The 24,735-nt window shown below is 39.1% G+C and overlaps 1 protein-coding gene across 5 annotated transcripts in view; it reads right to left on the bottom strand.

Moving 5' to 3' along the window:
• Nucleotides 1–4,058: 4,058 nt before the first annotated feature.
• PDGFA (platelet derived growth factor subunit A) overlaps nt 4,059–24,735 on the bottom strand; it is a 43,352-nt gene continuing 22,675 nt past the window's right edge. The window contains exons 5-8 of one of the 5 annotated variants that reach the window (XR_010786407.1): nt 14,142–14,265; nt 11,892–12,010; nt 10,922–10,990; nt 4,059–9,470 (exon numbers count right to left, since the gene is read on the bottom strand). Coding sequence is in view for 4 of the 5 variants with exons in the window: in XM_066576369.1 (XP_066432466.1) it covers nt 11,922–12,010; nt 14,142–14,265 (213 nt within the window). In the remaining variant the exon portion in view is untranslated. The remainder of the gene's footprint in view (nt 9,471–10,921; nt 10,991–11,891; nt 12,011–14,141; nt 14,266–24,735) is intronic. The other 4 variants (XM_066576369.1, XM_066576370.1, XM_066576371.1 and 1 more) reach the window with 4 other exon arrangements.

The following is a 24,735-nucleotide window of genomic DNA, read 5'->3' as shown; positions in this document are numbered from 1 at the left end:
CACAGATGACCTCGTCACCAGCCCAGGATATTTATGAAATATTTCCTCCCTTTGATCACCCAGCGTCTATACCAAATACACTTTTTGCATTAGGGATATTTCCGTACACCTACCACAAATCAGATGGGATTCTATCTGCAGACGTGAAGTAGTAGATGTTGTTACTTTACGCTTCATTTAATCTCATCAAAAGCTAAGAAGTGGTCTACAACACGTCTACGACCCTGGATTTAGTGGGAAAAAAAAAAAAAAAAGTTGAGGATTTAAATGAGACTCAAGCAGTAAAATCAGCCTTTTCATGTGAACTTTAAGAAATAACATAACATTTGTGAAGGAAGGTTGTGATCCCGGAGGATGCCACATAGTTAGCCCTACGTGTCACATCTCTGTCCAAAATCCAGGAAAAAAATATCACTTTTTTTTGGTCATAAGATCTCTAATGGGACTTCCAAAAGGGAGTGGAAATAACTTAATCTTCTCCCTGGACTTGACTTATTCTTGGCACATAGAGATACACCAAATCCCTAAGCTATGGCTTGTTTGTCTGCGTCTGAAAAACTACTGTGATTCCCGCTCGAGCCAAAGCCATCAACTCAGCCCTTCAATAGACCTTTCCGTTAAAGGCATATTAAATCCATATGAGGATTGCTGTAGCTGGAACCTCTTTGCCTATTAAACTAGTCATTTTGAAAGGAAGTGGAGGGGGGGGTGTCGCCCTTATGTGACCTTAAAGACTAGAAAGTCGGCTGCTTAAGAAGCTCTATTATCATCGATCTTACTACCTGCCTCATGTAACTCCACGTAATAGTCAGACACTAGATTTTGCCATATACATGACAATCATCTAAAATCACACAACCAAATGTAGACAGGACGCCGGTCAATAGCATTACCGAGACTATCAAATACACTGAATGGCCACTATTTTCATTTATCTTTTTTCGAAATGCCTACCCTTTCAGGATTGAAACTTTCCTGCATGGAAAACAGACCTGTGACCCCCGGAGTGCAGCATAAAAATCACACAAGTTCATTTGCTACTGACCAGTTTTAGTGTAAAGTTACATCAGAACATGGGGAAGGAGGTGCAACGTGGTCTTAGAATGGTGTCCAGAAGTGATTAGTGGATTTGCAACAGAAAGTCTTGGAGCCATTATATTTTTATCCACAATGCAAAATTGCAAGATATTGGAACATGAGGAGTTAAGAGGAAGTTACCAAAGTTTGCAATTTTTGCTTGTCCATTTTCCTCTTATGTTGAGGTGGCTATTAAGTGACAACAGGAAGTACATCCAGAGTGCTTGTCTTTTTGACCCAACTTCTTCAGAAGCTGTCATTTTGTCAGCCTATTTTTTTTAGCATCAGCCAACAAACTTTAGCATCAGCTTTAGACACTAATGCAAAAGTGATTAATATGAATGAAGTTCCTATTACCAATCTTTGTCTAACTCTGCTGGTGTACCGACACAGGAATGTGCATGAAACTTTTAGTAATTGTTAAAACCAATCAGATTTGTCAAATTGTGACTAATTTTAGGCCTTATTAAGCACACTTTACATGGACATTCATAAGAGGACAATGCAGATAACCTGATAGCCGTGAACCTGTAGCAATGCAAACTAATAGGTACAATATGGACACCTCTCAAATCTACCTTCTGACCTTGGAAAGAAACTTAAATAAAAAGGGGTCAAAAAGCTATACAAAGCCTGTTACGTGGGAAATCTATGAGCAACTAAAAAGTGATTCTGGAACACTGAAGACCACTGTAGCATCTTAATTTTAGAAATCAGACTCTCACTAGTTCGAAAACTTTGATGGGCCACGTAGATTGCTCATGGATTCTGGAGTCCGCAAGAGAAAAAAAAAAAATGGCATGTTCTTCAAATGACAATTTTATGTAATAGCAATGCATCTAAAAGAAAGAAAAAAAGGATGCCTCATGGAAGCACGAAACTAAAGTACATGCAGGGGTGTAACTACAAGCCCATGGGCTCCAATACACAAGTTGAGCTTGGTGTTCCACCATTACTCTATATTGCTGCTGGCTATAATCCACCTCAAGAGACCCATTGATGCAATAGGAAGTTAAAGTGGCTCATCATTGCCACACTAGAAGCTGGGGGCATTGCTAAAATATTAAAGGGCACAAGTTCCAACAAACCTTTATTCCACCCCTTTCCTAAATCTATATATATATATAGCAGACAACATCTTAAGCAACTTTTATAACATGAGGGAGGACTAGATAAAGCAGCTCAGCTGTAGTATAGCTCTGAATACATCCAGTTACCAGATGGTCAGATAGCATCTCTACGCAATGATAGTGATTACAGTGCAGTTACCTCCAGTGATCACAGGAGATACAGCTTCCGATTACAGTCCTCAGTTTTCCCTTTTTTATCTTGGCTCACAGCGCCTTGAATACTTCATAACATGTTTGTGACCTCTCTATCCTGTTGCTATATCTAATGCCCTTGTCAGTGTCTTACAGTAACAATTTCCCATTGTGCTCCCTCAATAGGACGACTCTTACTTCCTAAAGTCATAGTGCCCCTCAATGCTATAGTTCCTCCACTCTGCTCTAAATTGATAGCGCCCCCACATTCTTAGTTATCCCTACAGTGCTTTCACATAGCTGTAAAGACCTCATAGTGCCTCAGCATAGGTCTAGTATCCACATAGATATCCCGCATAGCTGTAGAAGACCCCTGCACTGCAACTCCATCAGCCAGTAATCAGACTCTTATTCACACAGATGCTGCTGGCTGCCCGAGCAGTCCCATTCCTACCCCCAGTGTCCTGCTCAGTACAGTATGAGCTGGGGAGGAGTCATGTAGCCAGCAGCAGTATGAATGAGGACGTCTGTACTGATTACTGGCTGCTGGAGTAGAGCAGAGTTGAGGTACGGAGGTTTGGGGTGTGGGGGTTCCCCTGAGCATCCTACCTTAGGGGCTCAGTTTCAAGTGTGAACCCTATAGCTATACCATTGAGCACATGGAATCCCTATGGTACGGTAAAGTTCCTGGTGCATTGTACAGAGTCTGTGCATGAAAATAGTAATCATGAAAATTTATATTTGCACTACAATGGCTAGCTGGCTCGTAACTAATGAATGCAACGTACTACCTTGCCCAGAAATAGACCAATCAATCACATGTCCTTTGCATGCATACTTTAAAAAGGGGTTGTCCCCAATCCATTTTTTTTTAATGAAGGCTTGCCCCACAATAACCCAATCACAGGTTGTGCCACTGGTGGGGCCCCAGTGAGGAGCTGCAATTTGTTGGGTAACCCAGATTACGATCAATTCTCCTGCAGCACCACCACAGGAAAAATAAGGCATTACAAGGTTCAGTCATTTGAAGTCCTCCAGTGTGAGACTTTTTCTAGCAGCAATAATGCAGTTGCTGAGGGTCCCGAGTAGGGATGAGCGAGTATACTCGCCAAGACACATTACTCAATCAAGTAGTGCCTTAGCCAAGTATCTCCCCGCTCGTCTCTAAAGATTCGGGGGGGAGGCGGGGGAGAGCGGGGAGATCTCCCTCTCTCCTGCCCGCTCCCCCCCCGCAACTCATTTGTCACCCGCGCTGGCCCCCGAATCTTTAGAGACGAGCGGGGAGATACTCGGCTAAGGCACTACTCGCTCGAGTAATGTGCCTTAGTGAGTATACTCGCTCATCTCTAGTCCTGAGCCTAGAAAGCCCCTCGATTAACCCAAAATTCTCTACCAAGGTATCTAAGTAGTTTCCTAAAACTAGACAACCCCTTTAAAACAACGGCCACTTTTTTGAAGCTCCTGGGCCCGAAGACAAAAATCTAACATCTGTACATTTGGCAGGTAACCTAACACTGGCATTTTGTGGCAGGGGTACCCGTTAATGCACCAGGTCCGAGTTAAAACCATTAAACAAAAAGCCGGGGCATAGCTGTAGGGTACAAGGTAATTATAGTTATTTTAGGCAACAACAATAGGACACGTTTTTAATAAGTAACCAAGTAACCATGACACAAGACTTCATATGACCCAATATATAGGAGCCAGTAAAAAAAAATGTCACTTATTGGATATTTTATTTTCGTTGTTTAAAACCTGTGCAATGTCATAGAACGCACTTGTACGCACATTATGCAGAAATAGGAATATCGCATAAGAGGTGTCCAAAATGCTACAACCATACATTCCATCTACATCATTTTAATGGATATACAAAGCCTTTGTTTCATTAGATACTTTAGGCAATAAAACAAAATGAGCATTATTATTGGCATCCCACCAAAAAACATAAATATATAAATTACACTTTTATACAGGGTTTAATTTTTTTCTGTTTTACGCAGACACAGACATTCATGTGCATTACATTATGAATTGTACACTTATTTGCAAAGGAGCAAACACACAATTTAATACATGAATTTCCAGTTTTGGCGCTGAATGCATCATGGTGGATATGTGATCACAAGGTGCGGACTAAACAAAAAAAAAATAGAATTTCTTGGCATAAACGCTCACCATGCCATAAGTTCATGGGAATGTACTCAAGATATGCATTTTTCTATCCAATTCCATAATAAAGTTTCCCAAAAGTAATCCGTTACTATAATGGTATGAAGCAGCCAACCGAAATCTGTAGCGGTAATTGGGGCTATGGTTCTGGACCTGGTAACAAATTTTGAATTCAGGCCACAATAGCTTTCCACCCTTGCTCCTATAAACATACAACACAAGACATTTTTCTTTGCATTTCCCAACCAGGGTTCCCTGGAAGATTGCAAAAGTAGTCACTTTCACAATTGGTGTGGGGTCAGGATAAGGATTCCTTGGGTGGGAAGCCATTTTTAAGAAATGGCCCATAGTGAAAAATTACTGGTCTATGCCATTCAGCCATTAAAAAAATAAGTTTTCTAGTTTCTACTTTAATGTCAAATCATGAATATAAATACATGCACAAACAAATTAAGACTGAATAAGGCCTTACACCAAAATAGAGGCACATAGTCCCTGCAGTTCCACACTCCTGAGCCATAGGGGGCCATATTACAGACATATTCTCCCCTTAAAGCAATGCTTGTTTGGGGGGGGGGGGGGGGGGATAGCTTCATAATACATCATATGATGGAGCATGCTACAATGAAATTGGAGACATATGGCAGTACAGTAAGACCCCATATACTACTATGAGTGCTTTATTACAGCTCCATACATTGAGTGGGCGGGTGGGGGTGGGGCATAACAGATTTGCGCATGAGTCCTAGGGCTGAGTACAGGTTTGACCGAATAGTATATTAAGTAGAAGGCAGATGCCCACTGATGGCTGTAAGTCAGAAAAAGAAAAAAATCTTCAAGAAGGAAAGAGAAACCTATAATAAAGAAGAGCGATTCTTCTGAATTTGAGTTGATTTAATAGAGGAACATCCCCATTTATTACAACAGAACATAGCAGGCAATCAACACTGAATGCATTTAATACTTTAGCAGAACATTTTTTGCTAACTTTTGAAATACTTACACCTCAGCTACAATGGGACTTTGTCTGCAGTCAACTTACCCTACACACTTTTGAGAATTGATCGATTATGTGTACAAGAATTGCCAGGATGATATGATGGGCAACTGATCAATACATATATAGTAGTGGCAACATACCCCTATATTAAATGAGTTGGTAACAAAAAAAAAAAATTTATAATTCTAACTGCTTTTATAAGGACACTAATCTCTGTACGAGAAACAACTGCCTAGTGGAGAAGGGGGACAGGAAAAAAAATGACCTATTAAAAAGGGAATCTGTCCTCAAATTTCTGCTGTCCTAGCAGGGACTAGTGATAGAGACCCCAATTACAGCAGTGGATCACATTTTTCAATAGTTTGTGTAGTAGCACAAGCCATGGCTGTAGCCCTTGATATGCAGGAGCTGTTAGTTACCCCACCAGCCACTGATTTGACAACTTTCATAGGGAGAAGGCTGTCAATCAGCAGTGGGGACTTGGGGGAAGGAGGGGGGGGGGGGAGTGAACAGTGGGAGCAGCTCGTGAATACTGAGGACCAAAAAGCATGTGCACAGCACAAAGTAGACTATCAGCTATTGGCTCACATTGCGGAACTGCTTAAAAAAAAAAATAAAAATAAAAAATAAAAAAAAGGAAAAAACACCAACATGGGACTCAGTGCTATAACCAGGATTTCTGTCACAGGTGGCTGCCATTCAACAACAAGACCACCCATTGGACAAAGTATAGCAAGGGTAAGGATTTCTAATAAGTTCCACTAAAAGAAAAAAAACTATATCAATCTGCTCAGCTCCTCCTGCTCTATACAGGCTAGATAACAGGGGCGTAACTATAGAGGATTCAGGGGATGCGGTTGCACCCGGGCCCAGGAGCCTTGGGGGCCCATAAGGCCTCTCTTCTCCATATAGGAAGCCCAGTACTATGAGTAAAGCATTATAGTTGGGGGCCCCATTCCAGGTTTTGCAATGGGGCCCAGGAGCTTCAAGTTACGCCTCTGCTAGATAACATTTATTTTCGTAGTGACAGGTTCCCTTTAAGCTCTTTAAAAATAAAAATCAAGAATGGGGATTTTGTATCAAGTTTTTACCTTCATGTATTGAGTATTTTTGAAAATTATAAAGCAGGATTTGTGATCAAAAGGAGTTCGAACTTGGCAGCAACCTTGAGAATTTTTTTCAGCCACTCAACCGATTTGACATATTAGGGAATGGACTCTCACTAGATATACATTTATTTGAAAACAGCAGCAGTAGAATATAGGATATCGTAAACCATGTGCTAGAAACACTTCTAAGCAACAGATATAGCTAATTATTTGTATGATATGGTGCTACAAAAATATGACCACACAATGCATTTTTTGGTTCAAGAAAACATAGTAGGCTTTTCGTACTCATATAAAAATGTTAATTTTAGATAAAAATACAAACTTCAACTTTACAAAAAAAGAACACATTTCTGTTGAATACACATAAGCATACATAGATTTTTTTTTTTTTTACCAAAAATAAAGAATTTAAGATTTGTTCAAATACACGTAGCAAATATTTCTCGCTACCGTGACACTGTACAATGCAGTTACAAGAATAAAATGTCCATTTCACACTTTGACAAATGTGAAAATGTTGTGTATGAGAAAATAAAAAATTGCAAAAAAATAGAATAAAAATAAAATATTAGCATTAATAGGCAACTGGCACAAATCTAACGTTGCACAGATATCCCATGATTAATATACATATTTAAAATTTAAATTATGCAGACACAATGGAAAGGAAATTCGATGAGGCATGAACTGGATAGAGGGGTTTTTTTTCTTTCTTAATTAAATATCGTTCGATAGGTTGAATCCAGGGGTAGGAAATACTACAAAGTCATAGCTGGGTATGCGTTTTCTGTTAGGTTACTTTTCACTGGAATACATTAAAATGCCAAGAAAAAGACCGAATTGAATGGGCATTAAAAAAAATTCTATATGTATATCAGCATACTGAGGCAGATCCTGTCAGCGTTTGTAACTAGATCTACAATATGCCAAAAGTTTACGTCAAAAGTAGGGATACAGTTCTAGAAATACATGCATTTAAAATGTAGTTGTCGAAGTGCGTTTGCTCCTGCAACAGATCCAATTGGTCTTATGTGGGCCTACCATGGTTAAACGACCCCACCCCACCCAACAATTGTACAGTATATTCTTACTGGGGTTCCTTATGAGATACCCTTCTTTCACCTTCCTTCAGTGTTTGACACCAAAATTATTGGATACTTAGAGAAAAAAAAAAAAAATGTAAGCTTCAACCAAGTTTGTTGGTATGGGCTCCTTGTCTTTTCAGTAGTTCTATAAATATTTCTACTACCAAGAGAAAACTAAAAGTTTCAAAATGGCTAAATGGAGGCGATTGAAAAGGTTTTTCCGAGAACTGTCAAGAAAGAAAAAAAAAAAATATATATATATTATACTTTAATATACAGACCTCCTACCCCAAGAAAAAGATCCTGATTGCTATAATTGACATTTATATTAAGAGGTAGCCATTTTGTGGATCAAATCGTTTTAAGAATACATGCTCTTCATTCAGAAAGCGGTTTTTGGGGATGGGAGGGACACTGGGCATCAAGATTTTGCCTTTCTCACTCAAGTTCATGGGTTTTTGGTAGTTTGTACTAGTTCAATCCACAAAATGGAAGCTTCTGTTCTTAAAAAGGGGTTTTCCCATCTAGGCCAAACATGGCAACAATGGGAACTCCACTTTGTAGGGTATTGCAGGGAGGATGGAAACAGCCAAGTGAAGCTGGGCTATGCCATTTTCTTAACTCTAAGGGAAGTTAACTGGAGTTACACAAACAGGGTAGCAAAGCCTACTCAGCCGTTTCTGTAATCCTGGCCACCTTGTGCACCTAGGCCAGAAGAGGCAGGGGCCCCAAAACAAAGATGAGTGTGGATCCCCGGAAGCGGGACACATACACCCCTATCTTTTATGGCATAGCTGTGGATATCCTATAAAAAAAATCTGACATGGCAATACCCCTTTAACCAGAAGCATGATATGGGGAAAATAGCCATGAAACGTCAATTTTCCAGGTCCTGTTAGGTTGGCAAAGTGAGTGAAGTTTTGATTTTAATTTTTTCTGCTATTTTCTGGCAAGCAAGAGCAAATACGCAAACACACAAGATTCAACACTTTGAAGATCAACTGCTGCAAAATGACACAAATAGATATTAGAATCATTAACTGACCAATATAAGAGCAGGTGAGTTCCTAGTGGTAGGACTGTGCTGCCATAATTAAATTACCCCCGTGGTATAATAATTACTCTATAGAGTAAAAGAAAAAATAAAATAAAAGTCCTCTTAAGGCTTCCCAGGTTTTTTTGTTTTTTTTTAATGTGAAGACTAACATCATGGAGCAAGGATTTATTGTATTGAAAGCTTCTGCGTAGACACTTGTTCATTTGATACATTCCTGGCCTTTTCTTGTGCCAATGGTCTGTCAGTGACTATCCATCTTCATCAATATTAGCAGGCACATCACTTGACAAAGCACCATTGCTCTCATATAAAGTCCTTTCCACTTGCTATGTTCACTGGATTTGAATTTTTTGTTGAGCATATCCTTCTTCCATCCATCCCGCCATCTTATTTTGTTGCCACAGTTTTGATAGGGGGAAGCCTCTCTTCTCTGTAAGAGTGCTACAATACTTGCTTTGATGTCACATTAAAACAAATGTACATTGTTCCTTTGTTCTCACAGAGTGTCCTTTAAACCTTTTTTTTTTCCTTAGGTTTTTGTTTTAATCCTGTCTTTCCACACAAGAGAACAAAAAGGAAAAAAAAATGAAAGAAAAAAAAAAAAAAAAAGTCTATAAAAGCACCATACGTAGAAGATTCAGGAATGTAACAAAGTGTGTACATCCAAGTCCCAGATGAAACTTTCTAGCTTATTTCACCTTACATCTGTAAAGAAAGAAGAAAAGTTTTAAAAGTTACTCTAAAATAACTTGCAAAACAGCATTTTGGAAAGTGAAAAAAAAACAAAAAAACTTTAGTCTGTCCACAAAATATACATGTATTTTCACCTTTACATTGGTTATGGTTATCCATAAAAGCAGTTTTTTTCAACAAAATTGAAATTGATGAGACTTGCAAAATTTGTTTATTTAATTTTTTTTTTTTTTGAAATTAAAAATGGGGCAACCAGCTCATGGAGTTTGGATATTCACTGTGGTCATCAGTGTCTAGTCTGGTGTTTGTTAGAAGCCTTGTTGAGTTTATGGGCATCAATACGAGAACTAAAATGTTTTTAGTTTGTCCTGTGATCTACATAGGTGGGACAAAGCCAAGAACATTATAAGCACAGGTGTAACCTTAGGATATTGGCCGAATTCAGAAATATCGTATTACGTGAACCAGTCCAGCATGCTCTAATTGTTAACTTTTCCTGAACTGGCATAAATGCCTATCTATGCTTACAAATCTTTCTAAAGTTCAAGGCCAGATTTTCACATTGCTCATCACAAGACTTATTGCAAATCCATATTTGATTCAGGCTTTTGTAATTACTTCAGACTTCATTAGCATCAAGATCAAGGTTTTTCTTGGTTTACCCCCCCCCCCTCCCATTTTACAGAGGGCATAGCTATAGCCTTAACATTTCATTGAAGATTTTTTTTAAGCTGAAGTAAATATTTAAAAAGTTATTTGTAAAGAACAATTCGTTAAACAAAAAAAAAAAAAAATAAAATAAAATAAAACAAAAAAATATCAGTTCTGCTAAGGCTCAAAACAGATGAAAAAGCCAACTGATTCCTAAACAACAACATGCCACCAAAACGTCTGTTAATTAACAAAAAAGTCTATATGAAGAGAAAAAGAAAAACAAAAACACAACTCATTGAGGAAAAAACCCCTTCTTCATGAAACACTAAACACACAAATCCGTTAGTGTATCACAACTACTTTACACCTGAAATTTGTCAAAAATTCCCAGTCATCAACTTTTCAGTAAAAAGATTTCCTTTAGACCAAGCGCAAATTAATGGGCACTCAACAGAAAATGGCCCAGTTCATACACTATGTGAGAGAAGGTGGTCCTACAAAATAAATACTACCTCCTGACTTGCATTGCCAAATAAATGGAATTTGTAAAAAAACCACTACCACAAATCCACATAATTCACTTTACACACAAATCCACCTTAAAAATATATCCAATCTCAGCGGATGCGGCCATTTTGTGACTAATTTATATCATGGAGGTTAATACCTCTTGCAGTGAAAATCTATAGACAACTACGGTACCAAAAGGACTTCAGCTCACAAAATGGCTGCCACCCTTAATATGAGTAAGGAGCAGGTAAATCTAAAAACAGAGCTATGGGGAAATGGAGCCTCTCCAGGTCACATACCTCTTTATTTTCCCTCAGTTGAAGGGAAGTTGTAGCTTAATGGAGCTGGTCACGGAATTATCCCACACCCTGATACAAAAAAATAAAGTTTTTAACGAGGCTTTTAAACCTAACATACAAAAAAATTGCAATGTAACGAGTCCTTTCCATAATTAAAAAAAAACTTGTTACACACTGACAACATTCTGTATAGACCCCTTTGTTTCATCCAGTAAATGGACATTCTCGCATGTATAGCTCTATAAACATTGTTTTTAGTGGATGGCAAATCAGGTGCTTTTTTGCTTCGCAAGCTGCCTGTCCTTCCTCCCAACTCCCCAAAATGTAGTGACAGAAGGACAGGTAATTTGGTTTGGGTAATCTAGCCCCTGGGGCGTATGCCAAGCGTCAAGTCACATGAATGGACTTGGCCATTTAAGAGGTCATCTGGGATCCAAAAACATGCCTTTGTCAATTATAGGATATCAAATAGGTGTTTCGAAAGGTCTAAAACTGAGAACAGTAAAGGTGAGTTTCATAACTTATATTTTGTGGACTGATCAAGCTGAATAATCGAGACATCCCGGCCCCCACCCCAATTTCCATATAGGACATTTATCTTCTGGAACAAAAACCATTTACACAAATGCTTTCATGCATGATGACCCCAAAAATCATGAACAATGACATTTTTGCAGAAGAATCCCGATGAGTAGAAGAAGCTTAAGCATAAGAAACGTAAAACAAAAAGAAAAAGTGAGAAAGTAAGACAGCCAGGGAATGCAAGATGTTTACGGTGATGTGTAGCTTGAAGAAAAAAAAAAAAAAATCCCAGCAGGTAGAATTATCAAAGCCAAAATCATAGATAATCTCTCCGCAGCCTCAAGGTAATAGTGTCAAGATCGGAACAAGTGATTGTGTTGACGTGATTAAAAAGGTTGGGAAATTTTGTTCATTGCTGGTGCTGTTATTTTCAGCTTGGGGTTCCTACCTGCCGAGGAAAATTAATTCCAGCTGGGTATTAGGTAGGCTTTAGTTTTTTTCGCTTCCGTTTTTTACCTGTTTCCTTAGGCCTTCCTGTTAACACAAGGGCAGGGATGGTGAAAAGGCCTAAGGAAACGTATTTTGTTCAGTAATGAGACAAACAGATGCAGTTTAAAGTGCATTCCTGAAAAAGAAACTTGTTAGCTATTGCGTGTACTACGAACAAAGCTAAGAATATCAAAATTTGAGGTTTAGGCTTAGATTTCATTTTAGCAGCTGGTGAGGTTTTTTTAAGTAGTTTTGCTCAATTTATTAATAGGCTTTTAAAAAAAAATTAATCTAAGGATCAGTTTGGCAGGGAGTACTTTTAGGAGCCCTAAGAGCCTGACTGAACTTCGTTAGGTTGGTAAAGACCATCTTCACTGAAGTTAATACAAATGGTCTTTAAAAAGGTAACATTACAGTATAGACACAAACATTCCTCTACATATTCGTCAAGGATTAACCCTTTGCAATCCTATTTTGAATTTGTGGTTTCCTAGGGGGCTCTCTCTTTCTGCCATTATACAATGGTGCCATCTGCTGGCTAGAGCCAGTACTGCGATATGTGACATGCTGGAGTGGCCCCCCGACAACAGAGCAGCCAGTAATCTACAGTAAGAATACCCTGCTGGACATCTTCTGACATCAGAGCTGTACAGCCTTCAATCAGAAGGTCTTTAGACGTCAGACAGTGGATTGGAAAGGGTTAAGGAAAAAAAAAAAAAAAGGCCATGAGTTGTGTCCAACATAGCAGCTCAATCTCATTCAAGTGAGAGGGGCTGTGCTACTGAAACTGATATAAAATCACAATGAAGAAGAGCTCCTTTTCTGGAGAGGGAGGACCCTTTCTTCTAAGGTTTTTTTTTCCCCTTTAAAGACAGTATTGGAAGATTTCTGCTTTCAAGAAATAGAAGGTCTGTTGAAGTGACAGCTGTCAAGGAATGCAAATATTAAAATGACTCAGCAACCTTTCCACAGCTGCGTGCTAAACGTGCGATAGTAATCTGCACTACTTAAAGGAGTGACCTTGACGCTGGAGAAAACAGATACTGAACATGGAATATTGTGTTCCAGAATGTTACACATAAAACATTATCTGAACGAACACTGAAAAGTTAAAAAATAAAAAATAAAAATTTTTTAAAAAAAAAAGGTAATTTAGCCTAAAAGCAAAAAGATTTAATTTCAAAAAAAGAGTCTCTCCGATCTGTCATGGGCAAAAAAAAATTATAATCATCGCATGGCAAATTCTTGTTTGTTTAGTTGCAGTTAAAACCATCCATTTGCAAAAATAATACATAATATTCAAATTCTAGTGAGGTTCTTATTCAGTTCCCTCCAAGATCTTAGCTTAGTTTGCCTTCAGATACAAATTTTTCAGAACCATAATCAAAATATACACTAGCTTGGAGGTATAAATGATTAAGAGATATCATAGAGGGCCAACAGGTGTGAAGGTTTGCAGATGGGGGGGGGGAAAGAAAAAGGATCTACAGTAATATCACTACATCTGTTGAGATACTGTGATATCTACTGAGGAGCCAAGTGATTAGCTAGCTCAATACTCAAGTTCCCTGTTGCTTGTAGAGGAGCGCATATGCATTAGATGAAAGTCAGCCAAACACGCCATTTTCAGTGGGATCACACAATTATCTAATGAGCATAAGCGTGTTGGGACTCTCCATTGGCAAGCCTTAATTGGACTTACCAGATCTCTCCATTTAAAAAACACGCCCACACTTGGCTTGGCCTGTGACATTGATGTATGCAGGAATCAGAAGGAATAGCTGTTGGCTCAACAAGCTGTTGGCCGAAAAGCAGATTATGGGCAGATTTAGGTTTCATTGTGAGGCAAAACTTGGAGCTGGGTCATCTAAAGGGATAGTATCACATCACACTACGGTGGTGACATAACTTGTGATTAAGTTTACCGTAATGAGACCTGGGGTCAACAGTAGGGCCCAAGAGAAAGCTGCTAAAAAGAAATGAACCTCCGGTTTAACAGCCAATCACTTACTAAGAACCAACAACCTTAAAGTGGCAAATGACACATAGCATATATGCAACAAAAAATTGGCGCCGTAGATAAAATTGCTACTTTCCTTCAATTTGTATGTTGGGTGGCTGCCAATTAACAACTCTAGAACTTACTGAGCATTTCAGATTGATCGACTGAATTTTTAAGCACTTGGAACTAAATTTTAAGGGTACTTACCAGTTTCTTCTTCTCGATAATCTGAATTAGAATTTGCTGTACAAGTGCATTCCAGGTGCTCCTCTAATCTCACCAGAACTTCTTTTAATTTGGGCTTTTTCCTTACATATTCTACTTTTGCCACCTGAAAGAAAATACATTTTAGCATTACTTGAAAAGTAAGTCTTTAAATTACAGGACCAAACCTGGAAGATGATTATAGTAGCCAAAATCCTGCACACACTAATAATTGCATTTAAGACACCATCAAAGAATCAGCAATGGGAAAGGAAATCTCTATTGGTTCAGTTAGAGATTGCATGATCAGTTTGGAACAGCATAGGGAACTGACAAATTAAAGAAGTTACATTGAGACTACTATGGCAATTTCCCATAAAGGGGGAGGGGGATTGAACTAACTGCACATAGGAAATGTCAGCTGATCATGTGCATAATTAAGCACAAGTCCATATTATGGATCCATATTGTACAGATGATAAAACTGCGAATTTATGGGTTCATACTGTACCTCTACATGCCTCAGATTTCAAACACAGGTACACAGGCTATGTGAGCAAAAATTAAAGTTCTCTGAGAAATTCTGTATGTTGGCAGTGCTGTTTCACACGAATATGTGCGGGTTTTGCTCATATAAATACGCTCCGACTCGGGGGGGGCGCGGGGGCAGAAGGGCCCACTGATTTGCTGCACAATTCCACAGTGAATACGCAGGTTTCATGAACACTCACTGCGTTTTTTCACTGGCCCATTTACTACAATGGCCTATTTTGGTGTAATACGCACCAAGATAGGACATGGTTTTCTTCTTTATGAGACGTGAAAAAAACCTAAAAATAAAAAGATAATATTCTGCACACGTGAGTGAACCCATCGAAATGGGCTCCATTCGCTGCCTGTGAACAAGCCACAAGAGTGAACTCTACAGGCTCCCTGTGCCGCCATACAGGCTCTATGCACTTCAGGTTTCAAAGCTTATTTAATCCTGACCATACTTTGCATATAGTTTTTTGGTAGAACACTTTTAAAGGCCCAGAAAGTCACCATAATACAGCCTTAAATACAAAACATAATATTAAGCATTCAGATGGATGGCCCTCAGAAAAGTTAGAATTAGACGGAAAACGCAATGCAGATAAACTTTTTAAGACACAGCTGACATCAATTATAACTCAATGAATATGCATAAAGCTACCTCCTGCTTAATGTAGTGAAACAAATAGCAATGATGGGAAAGGCACTTTTTTTAAACCTTATTTAAAAAAAAAAAAAAAACAACAACACACAACCATAATGCCACTTTCAATCTGCGCTGGAACCTCCATTCAGAGGTTCCATCAAAGATTTGGCACAAAATAATCAGAAGGAAAAGAAAAAAAAAAATAAAAAAAAAAAAAAGCTGCATGCAGGACCTTTTTCGTCCAGCTACATGTCAGATAGCTGAGCGGAAACCAAAGAACAGATCCCATTATAGTCAATGGGGTCCATTCGATGCGGTTCGGTTCCACCATAAGACGGATCCTTTCAGCCAGGGGATTCCCCCTTCCCTCCTCCTAGAACAGTGCAGAAAGACAGAAAAATTATATCTTCCAGGGAAGCCCAGTCTACCAACTGTTGGTATTTGCTTGCGATTAACAACGAATCATCAACCTGCTCCGCTTCTCTTAGCATATGAGCAGTCCTAGTCCACTTTGATGATGAGAAAAAAAAAAAGTTTACCAATATTAATATAGTAAAGTGGTAGAACTGCATCTCGAAACACTGGCTTTATAGCCCAAAACACACCTTCAATAGAGTACATAGGATTTCATTCACTTTCCTGTACAAATACCCAAGCAGCATATTCATTCATTCATTCATTCATACATACTCATTGAGGACCACGATACTAAAATGTCTAAGCGCAATCTACCTTTCATCTAGGCCCTATATACAGTGTGGGTGGATGCCACCTATAAAACAAGCCTTCAGTGTTACTGTGAACTCGCATGCCTTACTTTGTAGACTCAATGATTAAAACATTTTGGTTCGCTCATTTTTTTTTGAGTCAATGACATCATTTCATGATAACAAAATTGGCAGCAAGGATGAAACAAGTCTGAGAGCAATGATATTCCCCCATTGTTACAGTTAAATGCTGGTTGTAGAATAATATTGACTATGTGCTATGCCAGAATCAGCTTGTAATCTGTAGATAAACATATCGGAAGGAACATTTTCCTACTCAGCTATGACCACACCAACAAAAGTAAGTAGCCATTAGTAAAATTGTGTTATAGGGCAGACACTAATGGACCAGGTACTCAACACGACGGGACTGCAGCAGGCAAAGCCGGTTTCTGTATGGTACTGTGCTCAACATGCAGAGACAAACTCTGAAGAAAGTTTATAAATTACTTCCGAGCTCTTCAGGACTCAAGCAACCCATTCTCTAAATTAGTGTAGCTTCAATTACAAAGAATGTTGGCTCTCTTGCTTGAAGCCAAGAACTGAAGGTGGAAGATCCAGCATGGATGCAGTGGGTGGGGGGCAGCTGCTAAGGTAATAACTGGATGAAGGGAGCCTTACCTGCAAAGCTCCTGTGCAGGCGATACTTTGGATGCCTCAACAACTGTCCCACCACGAATGCTAAACTAAAGACGCAGTGAAACTACACCGGACACTGAAGCTAAAAGAAGCCCGACTGTCCCCAATTGGGCATGTTTGATTCAGCACGCACAGATCGGACCATGAGAGGATGTACCCAATCAGGTGACAAACGAGCAAATGCTCATTCATCAACTGATCACATATTTGGTGGGTGCGGCAGAGGGGTGGATGGGTCACACCCCATCACTGTCAGCAGCACATCTCCTCATGCCAACAATAACACAACTCATAGGGGATGAGAGATTGCATGTACGATTGCTTGTCTGCCATACATTCTGAAGTGGCCTGTGTGAAGGCCGGTTAAAACGAGTACTTATTGTGGTCACATCTTGAAGTGTAAAAGGATTGTGTGCGTCCTAAAGCCAATTTAGCTACATAGTTGGCAAATTGTCAGTTTTATGCACAATTGAAAACTGAATCACAGGGAATTCCATCCCCCCCCCCCCCCCCTCACATCCGCTACCAGATCCACCCCCAAAATGGGGATACCCATTCCTGAAAAGATAAAAAGGTACCACACATATGGTCACACTCAGGTTAAAGAGAGACTGACCATTTTCCCAACATCCGTTTTAGTAAATACCTGCGTTTCCATTGGAATACTAGTGCATTTTGTTTTAAAACTATGCTGTGACGCTCCTCTGTTCCTCCTAGAAATTTATAGACAGGGCGTTACCAAATTGGGGGTGGTGGGGTTCCCAAATAAACCAACACTGTGTGGAGAGATGCCCCTTTGACAACTGGAATAGTATCCCCAAAATTGTCAGTTTACTCCAATTTCTAGCAGGAATAACAGGAACAGCACAAGTGTTTCAGTAAATGTTCCTTCACGGCATATGCAAGTTTTACTGAAGTAAAGTAGACAAGTAATGAGTGGCGATGGGTCCTCTATAAGTCACGGAAACAAAGAAGCTGCCAAATGAATTTGCTTGGTTGTTTCCCTATGTACTATACACTAATACAGAGTGACCTTGCATGCACCGGCATTTCTCCGCTGGGAAGCAGACACCCCCTTCTCAGCATGCATCACTGGAAATCTTTCATTAAGCAATCAGTTAACGGAGCAGCTCCACAATAATACTTTTTATAGGCTATAACTTGTATTATCAATATCTTATTCAGGTGCAAACATTTGTAACCAGTTATTTCCTCCAACATAAGGGATCAAAACCACCTACCATACAGAAAAACAAAAAAAACACACACACACCACTTAACAAATAAATTGTACATTTGGCACATACAAAAGAGAAAAAAAAAAGCACCACACACAAAACAGGGTTTCCACAGTAGTCTGATTGAAAGTATCTGAAACTCAGCTTTCAGTCACTGCCCTTTTTGTCAACAGGACATGGAGCCCGCTTTCATTAGCCTTGCAAACAAAAGTCTTATAGTCAAGACAGTAGCAGACAAAATAAAAGTCAAACTTAAGGCATTTTCCAGGGCTGTCAGATTTCCATTGATCAAGTCAAAGCTGTAAGTGACAAGTATGAATGCTTTGCAAGAAGGTCAACTTTGGGTCGAAGTCATATGTTTTAGTTTCTTTTATGGAGAGTTCCTTCTGTTAATGCTTTTCAAGACGCTGGCTAAATTTGACTCATCCAGCATGAAAGAACGGCTAATCTGCAAAAACTCTTGAAGATCAAATGATGATTAAGACCTAAGAGTGAAGATACAGACAGCAATTCCAGCAAATCTCTAATTAGCCAACCAAGACGTGTCAGAATTAAGAACAGATCTTGGAAAGTCCCTTTTCTCCAACGTTCTTTTCGCATAGGGAAAAAAAAAAAAAAAGTAATGTACAGTTACAGATATTCACAATCACCATTTAGAAGCAGCTTAGTCTTACAAACCCTTAATCTCTCTATGGACCGTTTTTTCCCCAATGCAGTTCAAGACAAATCTATGACTCATCTTTTTTTACTTTCTGGCCAAGTTCAACCGATCACCATAAAAGGTGTTTTCTTGGAGCCTTCTAATAATTCAGTGTTTGATTTAGTGGATGGAACTTTTTTCCCTAGCCTTCTGAAATCAATTTATCTCTCTGCATTCTTTTTTTCCTCAAAAGCTAAAAAGGAAGGAAAATTATATATATATTATAGAAACACATATATACACACAGCCTTTTCAGACCATTTGTCAAGGAGAGAAAAGACGGAGAAAAGCTACAAGTCCAGCTGATAAATACAGCTGCTAACCTACCGTGCCCTCTTGTGTACTCTCTAACCTCATCCAAATACCAATAGATAAAGCCCCTTTGTAAAACGTTGGTCTGCTATTGGTAACACCTAAGGGTAGCAGAGTGGGCACAACAATATCAACACAGGAGATCGGGAGAGCTTCTTTGTGCAACTCCTTTTGACAGTTTCATTCTCTTTAGCTACAATTCACAAATCCGGTCAAGTCCCCTACGTCCATCTCAAACATGTCCCTCTGACATCGGTTGAGGCATTGGTATAAAGGAGCCATCCTGAATTTCAGAAAATCAACTAAGATACAAGAAGCTGTACAAAAGTTTCATTAGAGATTAGAAAGAAGTTACACATACACATTTATCAAACTCTTCTGTAAAACAGCTGTCAAGACTTTAGATCTCATTCTGCCGACTTCAACTTACAGCACTTGGATTGCAAGGAGTATCATTTTGAAGTCAGCTTCTGTTGCAGAAAGCCATAATGATTAAGTGGCAAGAGGTCTTGCAACTTCACTCAGAACTCACTCCATTAACAATATGGCAGTAAAAACAGCTTAGTTATTGAGGTTTTGCTGGCAGCAACAGATTGCTTAAAATTACACATGACAGCGGCCAATAAAGAGTAGAGATTAGTACCGGGAGTTAGATAATCTGCAGTTATTACAAGGGGAAACAAGCTACTCAAGGCTTAATGATCATTTTGTGTATGGTATTAGTAACAGTGCATGGTTCTTCCAAGATTAACATCAACTGAGGAAACTACCTGAATCGTACAGCATTGCTCCACAGTTGGGTGGAAACATTAAAACTCCTTACATTGGTTGAGTCAGCAAATTGGTGTATTCTATAAAAGACTAACATAATTTGGCCACATCCCCAGATGGCCATTAGCATTTCTACTAAACCGAATTTAGATCACCTGTGAACTTTAACTAATTACTCTTTTGAATGCAACTTAATTTGGCTATAAGATACCTTCTCTTACTGGCTCTTCATCATGGTACAGGCAACCCCTCCCCCCCCCCCCCTTTTTTTCTCCTCATGACTCGAATACAAAACAAGATATACTGTTAGGGCCCTTTAACACTAAGAATTATCATTCCGATTCTTGCTGCATAGCACAAATCTCAATTATGCAGTGTAAATGCCTGCATGATCTGAACGATGATTTTTTCGTATCGTGCAGGCATAAAAAAAGTAAGGCGCAAGATAAATAATCAGGCTATGTAAACAGGCAGGCATTCATTTAGGAAATTCAAAAAATGTGGACCTGGAAGGCACAACCCTCACAAATTAGTTCAACTGGTTGTAAACCTGGTTCTTTATTAAGAAATTAAAAACAGTCAATATTAACGCGATTTGGGGGACACAGCCCCTTCTTCAGAAATTAAAGTAAATAGAAAACCTTGGCACATTTTGCACTCTTATCTGTGATGCAGATCAGAGGAATCAGACAAATCAGTCTATGTAAACAGGCAGTCATTTATTTATGAAGGACTGCCTGTTTACTGTGAATGGAGGTGGGTGGGCCTCCATTCACTGAGCCATGATCACTCCTGTGTAAAAGCACAGGAGCGATTCGCAGGGACAGTTGTCAGTCGTCCCACCTAAGAGGGCCTTTAGTGGTCTTGCAGACCAGTTGTTTCAAAACTTTTTGAAATTGAAATGGCCTTCAGGTCTTGTCTGACTCACTGGTTTCAAAGTTACATAGAGAAGTCCAATACTTGCAAGTCAGTTAGGAAGGACAGACCGCTTACCCCAATTAGAGGTGGGCTGGCGCCTATCAGCAAAGTAGTGTAAATGGAATTACTAAATTATAACACATTACTTTTAGTAATGTCAAAAGTAGAATTTAACGATCAAGCGTTTCCTACAAAGTTATGGCTACAGTCATCAATGAAGAACAATCCATTACAGATTACAACATGTAGGATCTCTGCCTCTTTTAGGTCTTGCTCAAACATATTCCAGACTTTTCTACTTTGTGAGGTCATTACATGAACAGGATTTGACTAGCATTATAACCTAGATCACAGTAACACCTTGTTACTGAATGGCCATCCATTCTAATTCCAGATGTGGTTGATGTCCTTTGAGCTTCCAGTCTTTTGAAACTAAACTCATATATTATGAAGTGCCTTGCAACATACACTACTTAACCTGAAAAAACCTTTTTGCACGAAAGCATAGAAGGAATACTTAAAATGTTCACTCCAAGAATAATTAGGACAGTTCTTTAGGGGGGAAATAATTAGCTCTCTACATAGCAACTATCACCATTTCACTATTTTATATCCTATATTAAGGAACCAATTATAATAAATTTACCAATTGAAGTAGATTTTTCTATTGTCCTTTGACTTGTAACTTCCATTAATTAACTAGGATCAATCTTTTAGGCTATGGCTACATTTGGATGCTCGCAAATTATGGTTAAAAAAAACAAAAAAAAAAAAAAACACAACGACAAGACTACCATAACCTGAATGTTTTACAGTGGAAAGCAAGGCCACGGGCAACCTTGCAGCCAACGTTAGAAAAAGTCTGACACCATTTGATATAATTTTATTTTTTTTTTTAAACGGTTACAAGGTTTCCAGTAACTTTGTTTTCCCTACCACCTTTCAACATCAATATGGGCAAAGATGGCATTATTGAATCACGGATGTACATTCACATGCACTCCAATCCACTAAAGGCAGGAGCAGCTCTTTGGGAGTCTGCAGCATTAACGCCATATCACGTATGTCTTTGCAGATCTAGGATGAACACAAAATGTGTCCACCAGGTCATCACTAGTCATTAGATACTGGAGTCACTAACAAAAGAAAACATATCTCCTTAAAAAAAAAGGTTAGATTTTACATAGGATAGCTAAATCTTCTCAAGAGATGGCCTCCAAATCTGGGATGCACAACCTTTTAAGGGTTCAAGAACCACACTGTCAGATTGAACCAATCCCAAGACTTGCAGTAAAACTTAAAAGGGGTATTAGCATCTGAAACACTTATGGCATATCCAAAGTTAGGAATGTCTCAGGGCTACCAGTTCCACTTTCAAGACTTCCGCTTAGCAGAAGAGTGGAAGTCCCAAGTCACACTCCAGAACATAAAAACAGTTACATAAACTGCAGTGAAGAGAGCTGTATATGTGGCATGTTAACCCTTTCCAATCCACTGTCTGACGTCTAAAGACATTCTGATTGAAGCCTGTACAGCTCCGATGTCGGAAGACGTTCGGCAGGGTATTCTTACTGTAGATTACTGGCCGCTCTGTTGTTGGGAGCCTCTCCAGCATGTCCCATACCACAGTACTGGCTCTAGCCAGCAGATGGCGCCATTGTATAATGGCAGAAAGAGAAAGCCCCCTAGGAAACCCTGAATCCAAAATTGGATTGCAAAGGGTTAACAGCCAAGGCATCACTACAATGAAGATAGGTACACATGAATGGTCACCACTACTAAAAAACTTTGTGGAGTGCCACATAGGGAGTAAGGAGACCCTCATTCTACCAATATATGGACTCCCAGAACTGGCCAATGTGCATCTATACATTTTCCTGCTCTGGCCACCACTCCGCTTAACTCTGAAAAGGAAGATACATGTGCACAGCCACCAGACAGAGTCAAGCATGTCAGACCAGATGGTTGGGAACTGCACAGAATCATGTCGCGGGCTACATGCGGACCCTAGGCTACAGGTTGTGCGCACCCCCGCTTCAAAATACATTACACACAATCACTACATTTCTGTCCAAGGGAAAATAAAATGGCATTAAAAAAAAATTAAAAAAAAAAAACTATGAAAGAAAAAAGTTGAACTACGAATTCCAACAAACTTATTACATACAAGAGACAGTATTTAGAACCATGTTACGACATTGTACATCTATAAGAGTTTTATTTGCCAACCCTATAAATATGGGTTGTCTTTAAACAACGATTCAAACACTGAACTTATGTTGGGTTCTGGAACCCACATCTACAAACCAACAACCATCAGAGGTCCAAGTTTCAAGAACAAGGCAACTATTTCAAAAACCAAAAATGCTTCTCTGAAGTTAATCATAACCCATGCTTTACTACTCATGAATGCACAATATGATGTGGTATTCTGACTCTATTAGACCCAACTGATGTGGAAATGATGCAGTACCATAAATATAATTCATAACATCTCAAACACTAATCATCTCCAGCGAACATCCAGAATGAAATCGGCATCAAAAGAGCAAGTTTGGCTTCATCTCTTTTCATTAGATGCGGGGAGTCACAGACAGGGCATTTATAGAATGAATCATCGCTATGTGAGGTGGTGGGCTGTGCGATTACATGAAGAACGAGAGAAATACTTCAGGAGACAGAAGAGTCTGGAAAGGTCAATGAGCTAAGTTTGGGTGGCATGTAGACTATTTGTGGGAGTGGATTAAGGAAGCACAAAAGCCACTATTGGGTGCTACAGCAAAGATGACGAGGATACCAACGTCAATGTTTTTTTGAAAGTACAAAAACCCCACACAGACTTGTCATTTTTAACCTAAAACTTAAAGTTTAATAAACATTTTCATAATGGAAGCCATGGTAAAAAAAATAAAAAATTTAAAATTGCCTTCTAGTAGAGTCTACTGTGTATCTTATGTTCATAGGACCTCAAAAGCAAATTCTTCAACTTCAGGTGGATTTCTGGTCTACAAGCAACACATATGGTCTACACACAAGTATTAGTTTCGATCAATCTATAGGCACCTACCCTACTTCATGAAAATGGCTGTGACAATCAAAATGGAGACAACCCTCCGAAGACTTCATTCCCAGTTTAGTAGCCTCCTACTGCTATTCTACAGTAGGTAGACATACTGGTACAAAGACCTTTACAAAAGTTACCAACCCCTTTATTATTGTACATTTTGCAATAGTCCTTTAAGTGCATTCCCTAAGCTTTCCAAGGACAGAAGAAGTTATTTAAAGTTACTAAGCCACTCTATAATTACACTTTGAAGAAAGAAGGTAAGGTTGCCAAATTGATGTGAAAGATGCAGCCAGATGCCCTTGTCGGAACAGCCAGCGTTATCATTTATTGATCTTTGGATGTGCCTGTGTACTCAGCCAGCATTCATTTCTATGATCTCAGTACCTTGTCATAATAAAAGGCCTCTATTTTAATAGAAAAAAGGAAAGTCTTTACAAAACTAGACATTGTGCAAACAGTCGAAAAAGTTGAAACACATTTCAGGAACACAGAGCAGTTCAGTAGTTTGTAACACTTTCCACCACATCCTGTGTGACTCTCCCGTACAATTTACTAAATGACGCCACACAAAGTCATTCAAGTACCAAGTCCAGAATTAGAAAACTCTACTTGTCACTGCATAAAGCCCCAAGAAAGAGGCGGGTGTTGCGGTGTACACTGCGCTCCATTGTCTGCATTGGGAGGTGAAGGGGTGAGCTTCCAGTTTCAAGGATTAAACACCCTTTCTCCTAACATGCTCTTTGACCTTCTGTCCTTTAACTTCACCATGATCAATTAGTTGTAGTTTGTTCCAATTTTTACATTTTCACTATAGCACAGACAAATGGATATTATCTAGGCGGTTAGTTATCAAGGGTTTGTAATTAATTAGACCAAGATTTTGACATTTTGCCAAAGAAAAGTCTCTGGAACCTCCTATATGTTAACAGTCAAGACTCATGCTTATAGCAAGCTTCTTACCCCCCCCCCCCCCCCCTTCCTGATTTTTGTCACCTTATTCCCCTA

The sequence above is a fragment of the Eleutherodactylus coqui genome, chromosome 8, assembly GCF_035609145.1.
Source record: "Eleutherodactylus coqui strain aEleCoq1 chromosome 8, aEleCoq1.hap1, whole genome shotgun sequence".
NCBI classification, from domain to species: domain Eukaryota; kingdom Metazoa; phylum Chordata; class Amphibia; order Anura; family Eleutherodactylidae; genus Eleutherodactylus; species Eleutherodactylus coqui.
The sequence above is the reverse complement of the archived record's forward strand: the minus strand, read 5'-3'. Positions and strand labels throughout refer to the sequence as shown.